Source organism: Aplysia californica, unplaced genomic scaffold (genome assembly GCF_000002075.1).
Source record: "Aplysia californica isolate F4 #8 unplaced genomic scaffold, AplCal3.0 scaffold00250, whole genome shotgun sequence".
Taxonomy (NCBI): Eukaryota; Metazoa; Mollusca; class Gastropoda; order Aplysiida; family Aplysiidae; genus Aplysia; species Aplysia californica.
In genome coordinates, this window is record NW_004797520.1 from 1 (window position 1) to 9928 (window position 9928).

The 9928-nt window shown below is 41.3% G+C and overlaps 1 protein-coding gene across 1 annotated transcript in view; it reads left to right on the forward strand.

Annotated features, from left to right (window-relative positions):
• Nucleotides 1–3951: 3951 nt before the first annotated feature.
• Nucleotides 3952–9928, forward strand: part of LOC101851740 (suppressor of tumorigenicity 7 protein homolog) — a gene marked incomplete at its 5' end in the record, with an annotated part of 18117 nt that continues 12140 nt past the window's right edge. Inside the window, 7 exon segments of the mRNA XM_013083708.2 lie at nt 3952–4122; nt 4897–4975; nt 5901–5955; nt 6775–6874; nt 7888–7985; nt 9039–9150; nt 9874–9928. Of these exon segments, the coding sequence (XP_012939162.1) occupies nt 3952–4122; nt 4897–4975; nt 5901–5955; nt 6775–6874; nt 7888–7985; nt 9039–9150; nt 9874–9928 (670 nt within the window).

Here is a 9928-nt window from a genome sequence, read left to right on the forward strand (position 1 = left end):
CCAAAAAACTAAACAGGTCACCTGTTGCTGTACTCTCCATGAACTGTTTTTTGGTCTCAAGTTAGCGTGTTATGAGCTGAGCGCTCTCACAATTTTACCTGCTTCGTTTTGGCTGGTAACTAGTGAGCGGGGGTGGGGTTGTTTTTTTCCAGTTTAGTGCTTGGTTGGAGATTTGGAGGGTGGGATGGGGGGGATTTGCTGGTGCTGTTTTTTATGTCTTTCTTTCTTTCTTTCTTTTTTTCTTTCTTTCTCTCTTTCTTTCTCTCTTTCTTCCTTCCTTTCGAGCTTCTTTCATTTTTTTCTTTCTTTCTTTCTTTTTTTCTTTCTTTCTTTCTTTCTTTTTTTTTCTTTCTTCCTTTCGAGCTTCTTTCAGGTCCTAGAGAGTGTTTCTTATTTCCTTTCTTTCACAGGGCTCTTTGATACCCTTCCCCCTGTCTCCCTCTTTCTCAACACACCAGCCACTTGAACGTGGCCGGCCGGCAATAAGAGTGTCTCTCTTTCTCAGCAATTCTCCCCCTCCCTTCCCCTCCCCTCCCCTCCCCTCCCATACCGAACAACAAAATGGAATAAATAGACAGATGTTGTAAACTATTCTAAAGTGTCTCGTGGTACGGCTGTTACAGATACTTAGATATTGTCCAGAAATAACCTGAGAATCTGGTCTTCATACCTTCGTCCAGTAAAATTACCATCTGAAAGCATAGTTATCTCCGTTTCTCAAATGGTGGACATTGTGTTGCTGGGGACGGAAAACTTTTACAATTACGTTGGGGAGGTGGTTGGGGTGCTGTTGGGGACGGAAAACTTTTACAATTACATTGGGGAGGTGGTGGGGGTGCTGTTTTGCCCAAAAATGATTCCATTTCACCAAGAAACAGAGTGGCGAGAGAACAAAAAAAAGTGGGTTGTTGGAGGGCGCCACTGGTAGGTCCTGCTTCTTCACTTTCCCTTTTTGTTGTTTCTGTCTGTCTGTCTGTCTGTCTGTCTTACTGGTTCCCTGCGCTAAATGGCTATTATTGTGTTGATGTGCTTTTCTTTACTCAAACTAACAAACTAACGAACGAACAAATACAATCGGGAAAAGAGCAAACTGTCTGCCAGGAAATAAAGTGGGTTGTTGCATGGCGCCACTGGTAGGTCCTGCTTCTTTATTTTCCTCCTCTGTTGTTTCTGTCTGTCTGTCTGTCTGTCTGTCTGTCTGTCTGTCTGTCTGTCTGTCTGTCTTACTTGTTCCCAGCACTAAATGGCCATTGCTTGAATAGCTTGAATGTAGAACTGGGGTCTTAGGAAGACGGGGCGCTCCATGCTTCCTCGCCCCTCTTCATGAGAGTCCTTTTCAGTGTGGGCAGGCTGATTGTCTCCATCATCAGCTGGTAACTGGCCATTATTGTGTCGATATGCTTCTCTATACTCAAACAAACAAACGTGGGTGGTTGGCGGGTGCTCTGGTGTGGTTTGCTTCTTCTTTCCTATCAAACATCTATCGTCCTTATCTCCCCTTCTTCTTTTTTATGTTTGTTACTCTCTTGTAACACCTCTAATCTTCTGGCGCTCATATGACCTTATGCAGTTGCGAGCGCCGTAAAACTTCTACTAAAACTAAAACAAACAAACAAGTACAATCGGGAAAAGAACAAACTGTGTGCCAGGAAACTGTAGAGTTACCGCAATATTCCAGGATCATTGTTTGACAAAGTCAAGGAGTCTCAAAGACGCATTCCGGAGCCCGTAATTTTCCGAGGTGAAAAACAGTTTTTCCAGTTTTGAGGGACTCCGGTTCCATTTCTGTTATAAATTTGAAATAAAACCCCTGAAACTTGTTTCTAAGGCTAATTTTGAATAAAACTCTTTCTTTTTTTTTTCTTCATACAATATTGTGTTGATATATAATTTTGAATTTGTTTTACGAGCTCACCTAATTTGCGGAATAACAATCTTTGTTGGTGATAATTCAGATAATATTACTGTTGGAATGTGTGCGACACAGTAAAACAGTTGTCTATGTCCAGAACGTTGTTGAGAGTGCTCGTATGACCTTATGCAGTTGCGAGCGCCGTAAAACTCTTACTACAACTAACTTTAAAAAGTTGTTGGTGATAATGTTACTGTTGGGATCTGTGCGACACAGTAAAACAGTTGTCTATGTCCAGAACGTTGTTGGTGATAATGTTACTGTTGGGATCTGTGCGACACAGTAAAACAGATGTCTATGTCCAGAACGTTGATAGGTTGGGTATTTACTCTATTTTTACCTTACCTTTTTCCTCCTCTGTTGCCGTTAAGTGTAGAGGGGAGATGGTCGGACAACTCTGTGCAGCTCTTTCACCAGAGATGTTGTAGTTTCTCAGGGTTTCCTTGACTCCCTCAATCCGTCTTTAGCGTAGTCTACCTCTTCCTTTGTAGCGTGAGTGCTTGGTCATCTAGGCTCTCAAGGCTGGCTGAGTGTGTCTCTGATTTAGTGATACTTGTGTTTGTAAATGGGGGGGGGGGGGGGGGGGGGAGAAGGGAAATGGCGAAGTGGAGGGGTGTGGGGTGGTTGGCAAGATTTTTTTCCAAGTTCGTATTAACAGTTTACTTCAAATATGTTTAATCGTATGCAGTTGCGAGCGCCGTAAAACTCTTACTAAACTAAACTAACTAAATATGTTTTATTGAGTTTTTAAAAAAGAAAAGGAAAAAAAAACTCAGCTAATTTCCTTACTTTTTCTAAGCATTAACCACCTTACATCTTTAGATAGGTGTTTTTGATAACATCAAATAATGAGAATTAAAAATACATCTTGATTGTGCAGTAGTTGTTTCTTTTATGAATATCAGAGACAACAGGCTTCCACTTTCAGCCGGAAACCTTATAAAGAATAGCTTTCCTTGAGTGGAACTACTTAAAGTGTATGAGGTATAAGATAGTCAATGAGGCGAACACTCACAAGTACTAGAAATGTGTGATCAAAAGAAGAGTCCTGTGCTTTGGCTGTCACTTGTTTGTGTACTATTTTCGTTGGAACCATTCATGTCTAAGGAGTGCTATAAAACAACTTCAGTCTGAATTTTTGAGAAATGTTTACACTCGGATCACTCCCTTCTTTCCTATCAGACATCTTTGGTCCTTATCTCTCCTCGTTCTTTTCTTTGTATGTTATTATCTAGCAATACTTGTAATCTTCAGCACTCCTATGACCTATCTGTGTTGCAACTAATGCAAGTGCTGTAAAACTCTAACCATAATCACGCAGGTGGTTGGCAAGTGCTCTAGTGTGGTTTACTCCTTCCTTCCTATAAAGAATCTATCATCCTTTTCTCCCTTCTTTCTATTTTGTGTTTGTTACTCTCTTATCTTCGGCACTTATATGACCTTATTGTGTTGCAAGTGCCGTAAAACTCTTATTAAAACTAAACTTACATATAATTACTTAAACCAAAAGCTGTACAGATTACAAACCTCACCTTATGCATTGTACATGTGATCTATGTTGTGAACGTGATTGGACCCTGTGGACAGCAGCTCTAGTGACACCAGTGCAGTCCGGGTGCCTAATTAGTCGCACTTTTGCTGCAAATGTTGTTCAGACAAAATCGTGTTAATCTCACCATGTTCATTGTTATAATGTGAATATGATTTGTGGTAGGCTGACAGTTGTGGTAAATGCCAGGCCTCTACAATCATGCTGCCTAATCAGTCTCTCACTTTTACTCTTAATATGCTGTTCAAACCAAATTCTCAGTCTCACCTTGTGCATTGTTATAACGTGATATGTTGTAGGAAATAGCTGTGGTTAATGCCAAACCAGTGCAATCTTCCTGCCTAATCAGTCTCTCACTTTTACTGATCAAATCCTCAATCTCACTGAGTGTATTGTTACTGTGATATGTGGTAGGTAGACAGCTATAGTTACCCCCAGTGCTATCATGCTGCCTAATCAGTCTCTCGTTTCCCCCGCGTGTGCCACACAGAGTGCAAAGTCTGGCGTAACCCCCTCAACCTGTTCCGTGGCTCGGAGTACCAGCGCTTCAACTGGGCCACGGGGAAAGAGCCGCTCACCTACTACGACATGAACCTCTCGGCACAGGACCACCAGACCTACTTCACCTGCGACGCCGACACGGGAAAGCCAGAGTATGAAAGTGAGTACTGTACTGCTACATTTCATCGTCTCATCGTCGTTGTCATTATCATCTCATCATCATCATCATCATTATCATCATCTTTGTTTGGAAAGCAGAGTAGGAGGGAGAGTCTTGTTTGAATTTCCGACAAAATAACATAACTATATAAAATGTTTAAAATTTGTTTAATAGACACAGCTCAACATTTCACGTCTAGGGCTTCCTGGGGAGCAACTGAGAGAAAAACTAAATTGGGCTGTATACTAGCAGGGAAATGGGCCTAACACAGAGGGTCTTAAGATTACGTGTGGTTACAGGCTAGAGGGAAATGACTCGGAGCGAGCCAGGCATCATCATCATCATCATCATCATCATCATCATCATCACCGACAAAACAATTCCTCTTTTTCTTGTTGTGTTTTTGGTTTTTTTTGGTTTTTTCTGTTTTCTTGACACATTACAATTTGCATCATATCAATACATTTGTACGTAACCTACAAGTACCGGCCTCTCATCTATGGTCCCTGTGACATCATAATATGTGTGAGGGACACTTTTAATTAAAACTTATTTTATGAATGGGAGGTGGAAAACTACTTTTTACATTATTCCGTTACCCTCACGTCGAACTGACAAATTGTGTTTGTCTTCAACTGAAACCCCCCCCATCTATTCATGTATTTAGAAGACAATTATTTCTTGTTCGCTTATTGGTGTATTGTGAAATTTATTTCTATTTCGTCTATTGGTGTATTGAGAAGCTTGTTCTGTCTGTGTGTCCCCCCCCCTCAGTAATGCAGACGGCGTGGAGAGAGAGGAACCCACAGTCCAGGATTAAAGCCGCTCACACCGCCCTCGAGAAAAACCCAGAGTAAGAAAACCTTTATGTGTGTGTGTGCGTGCGTGTACGTATGTGTGCGTGCGTGCACGTTCAGTCCAGGATCAAAGCTGACCACAGTGCCCTAGAGAAAGCCCAGAGTGTGAAAGACTTGCTTCGAACATTTATTTTGAGTGTGTTTGTGTTTGAGTCTGTGTGTGTGTGTTTGCTCAGTTCAAAATTAAGGCTGCTCTCAGTGCCTTAGAGCCCAGAGTATGAAAACATTGTGTACATTGATTTTGAGTGTGTGTGTGTTTGTACATCTGTATGTGTATTTTGAGTCTATATATACGAGTTCTCTTGTGTGTTTGTGTGGCTGATGTTGTGGTTTGTTCAATAGTGGGTGTGTGTTTATTGGTGTGTTCCTGATTTGTAAGCTGTTTGTTTAAAAATTAGCAAAAAAGTAAGTGATGTCCTGTTTATTGATATTTGTGTGTGTCATAGCATGTCTAGTATAAGGCATCAATGTTTTCGTTGAAAAGGCCATGAACTAGTATTGGTAATTTTTATTTCTCTTGACTTGCTTTTTTGTGCTCCCACTTTCTTCAATGTAATGATATATTTTGCAATATGTTTGGAAATCTGAGTGAATGGGTTTTTGTTTTTTGTTGTACCTTATGCAGTTAAATTGCAAGTGGGTGGTTGGCGGGTGCTCTGGTGTGGTTTGCTCCTTCTTTCCTCTTAAACATCTATCGTCCTTATCTGTACTCCTTCTTTTTTACGTTTGTTGTTACTTTCTTGTAACACCTCTAATCTTCGGCACTTATATGACCTTATTGTGTTGCAAGTGCCGTAAAACTCTTTACTAAACTAATTTGCAAGCCCCATAAAACCTTACTAAAACAAATACTAAGACATTTGTTGTACTCGTAGCGACTGTCCTGTAACTCTTGTTTCCTCTCTCACCAATTTGATCAAGGTGTGCGACGGCGATGGTCCTGCTGGCAGAGGAAGAGACCACCACGATACTGGAAGTAGGTCATGTTTTGCACTTTTAGATTTCGTGGGTGGTTGGTGGGTGCTCTGGTGTGGTCTACTCCTTCTTTTCTATCAAACATCTATGGTCCTTATCTCTCCTCCTTCTTTTTTGTGTGTGTTACTCTCTTGTAACACCTCTAATCTTCGGCACTTATATGATCTTATTGTGTTGCAAGTGCCGTAAAACACTTACTAAAGCTAAAAACTAAGCACTTTTAGATGTGACTTTAGGCCACAGTTGTACTGGGTAAAAGTAAACTTGAGCCTGCAATTGAGAACTTAGTTGACCTACTAGTACCTCGAGGGTTTCTCCACTTCCAGTAGGGCCACTTTTGAGTTGCTGAGACGTCTGGCTCGAAAGACGTTTTAAACTCGATTTAAACTTGGGATGGAGTATGTAAATATGATTCTTCCTAACATTGGGAGGGACAGTTTGTTGAAAGTACACCTATTTCCTTCTAGATAAACTGTGTACGTGTTTGTTTTTGCTATGTCAGATATATGGCGCTCAGGTGACCTTATGCAGTTGCGAGCACCGTAAAAACTACTGAAACTAAAAATGTCAGATAAAGTTTTCTATCAAATAAGATGAAAATAAGTTAAAAGGAATTATGACTGCTAGATGCTGAAATTTTTTTTTTTTTTAAAAGATTCTTGAACTATTGTTAATAGATCTAGTGGTGATCAATTGCAAATTGTTTAGGAAAACAACCCAGGAATTATTATTAAGAGAGGTGGGACAAGTATTTGGACTATGGTGTCAAGTTGTATCGGTGTATTCATGCAAGTGAGTGTGTTTTCTTCCCCCCCCCCAGTGTGAGAAGATGTTCAAGCAGGCGTACAAGGCAGCAGAGACAAGCTACAGGAAGTCACAGACCACGCAGCATCAGAACTCCACTCAGGAAGCCTTACACAGTACGTTATGCCCCGCGTCAGTTTAGCGGGTGGTTGGTGGTGCTCTGGTGTGGTTTGCTCCTTCTTGCCTAACTAACGTCTATCGTCCTGATCTCTCCTCCTTTTTTTGTTTATTTGTTGCTCTCTTGTAACACCTCTAATCTTTGGCACTTATATGACCTTGTTGTGTTGCAAGTGTCGTAAAACTCTTACTAAACTAAACGTCAGCTTACTGCCATCTTGTACTTACTCCTGTTTTCCGGTTTTGACGTTAATCAATTTGGATTCCCGTTGCAAAAATGGGAGTTGGTTGAAAATGTAATGGAAATTTTACCAAACATGGGCAGGAATCATTAATAATTTTGGGCTCAAAGGGGAAAATTGTTTCAACAGCCTTGATTGCTGTGACTAAAAGTCCCAAATGTCAGACATTGGAATACGTACAAAATAGCATTCATCTTCCTTTTCAAGCTGTGGTGTTTTTACTTTTGTTGTCAGGGTAATTCACACTTCTTTTTTTTTATGTACTTTTTCTTAGGCGTAAATGACTGTTTTTACGTCAGTTAGCTTCTCTTTGCTCAAAGAAACAAACAAACAACCAATCCATGTGTGTGTCTGTATCCAGGACAAGACAACATTAGTTGTGTCTGTGTCTAGGGCGAGACATGAACGAACAAACAAACAAACAACCAGTCCATCCGTGTGTCTGTCCAGGGCGAGACGTGAACAAACAAACAAACAGACAAACAAACAAACTAACAACCAATCTATCCCTGTGTCTGTTGTTGTGTCTGTGTCTAGGGTGAGACATGAACAAACTAACAAACAAACAACCAACCAATCAACCCATGTGTCTGTTGTTGTGTATGTGTCTGTGTCTGTGTCTAGGGTGAGACATGAACAAACTAACAAACAAACAACGAACCAATCAACCCATGTGTCTGTTGTTGTGTATGTGTCTGTGTCTGTGTCTAGGGTGAGACATGAACAAACTAACAAACAACCAATCAACCCATGTGTCTGTGTCTGTCCAGGGCGAGATATGAACGTGTTGGTCTACATCAAGCGACGGCTGGCCATGTGTGCTCGCAAGTTGGGCCGCACAAGGGAGGCCGTCAAGATGATGAGAGATGTGAGTGGCTTATAGATCATGAAAAATGTTCTCCGTTTTTTTTTTTGATTGCTGAGATTTAGGAGTTGTTAAGTTTTATGTTAAATTGTGAGAGGGGAGGACTTGAAGAAGCAAGTTTTTTCCTCTGTGTGTGTGTGTGTGTGTGTGTGTGTGTGTGTGTGTGTGTGTGTGTGTGTGTGTGTGTGTGAGTGAGTGAGAGAGAGAATGACTGACTGGGAGAGAGGGGGGGGGGGGGGGGGGCTGATATTGAGTTTAGGAATACAAATTAAATGAGCATGTACTTTTTATTTAAAAAGCTCTAAAGATATTTGCTTTGTTTTGGTTGGTCAGGTTGATTTTGCCTTTTTAATTTTTTTTTATTAAGGAGAAGTGGTGAAACCCAAAAAGGGAGTGGCTTTGATTGGCTTTGATTGGCCTTGTTCAGAAAGGCTGAGAAAAATAAAATATGTCGGTAATATTTGTTATGCTCATATGCAGATACAAACTGTCCTCACATGTTTTCCGTGGGTGGTTGGAGGGTGCTCTTGTGTGGTTTGCTCCTTCTTTCCTATCAAACATCTGTCGTCCTTATCTCTCCCCCTTCTTTTTTGTGTTTGTTACTCTCTTGTAACACCTCTAATCTTCAGCTCTTATAAGACCGTATTGTGTGTTGCAAGTGCCGTAAAACTCTAACTAAAAGAGAGGTGAGCAGAGTAAGCCTGATACCCTGTTTGGACCTCTCTGTTTGACATCCACCCCTTGGCGCTCATATGACCTTATGCAGTTGCGAGCGCCGTAAAACATTAGTGGGTGGTTGGCTGGTGCTCTGGTGCGGTTTGCTCCTTCTTTCCTATAGAAAATCAATTTTCTCTATCTCCCCTCCTTTTTTGTGTTTGTTACTCTCTTGTAACACGTCTAATCTTCAGCACTTATCTGACCCTATTGTGTTGCAAGTGCCGTAGAACTCTTACGAAAAGAAAAGAAAAAACTCTTTCTAAAGTAAAAAATTATAAAACCTTACTAAAACTGTCCTCACATGTTTTCCCTGTTTGTCTGTTTGTTTCCCTGTGCCAGCTGCTGAAAGAGTCGCCCATCATGAACTTTAACATTCACGAAAACTTGATAGAAGCGCTGCTGGAGCTACAGGCTTACGCCGATGTTCAGGCGGTGCTGGCCAGGTTTGATGGTGAGTGGGGGTTGTGGTTGTTGTTGTTGTTGTGGTTGTTGTTGTGGGTGTGGTGGCGGTGCTGGCCAGGTTTGAGGTTTGATGGTGAGTGATGATGGTGGTGGTGGCGTTGTTGTGAGTGATGGTGAGTGGCGGCGGTGTTGTTGTTGTTGATTGGTGGTTGTTGTTGTGGATGTTGTTGTGTTGATGGTGAGTGCTGGTGCTGTTATTTTTGCTGTTGTGGTTGTTACAAACAGTATGTAAAAAATGTATTTGATATGTTGTTTTTTTGTAAGGGTCTGAGTATGGAAGTGGGTTTTTGCATGGGGAAATTACCGTTTCTGTTTTCTAGTGCTGTAAAACCCTTAGTGTGGGTGGTTGGCGGGTGCTCGGGTGTGGTTTGCTCCTTCTTTCCTATCGAACATCTATCGTCCTGATATCGCCTCCTTCTTTTTTGTGTTTGTTACTCTCTTGTAACACCTCTAGTCTTCGGCACTTATATGACCTAATTGTGTTGCAAGTACCGTAAAACTCTTACTAAAATGGGTGGTTGGCGGGTGCTGTGGTGTGGCTTGCATCTTCTTTCCTATCAAACATCTATTGTTTTTATTTCTCCTCTTTCTTTTTATGTTTGTTGCTCTCGTGTAACGCCTCTAATCCTCAGCACTTATATGACCTAATTTTGTTACAAGTGCCGTGAAACTCTTACAAAAACTAAATGTCCCCGCTGTGCTGTGTCCCCAGATATCAGCCTGCCCAAGTCAGCGACCATTTGTTACACAGCAGCATTGCTCAAAGC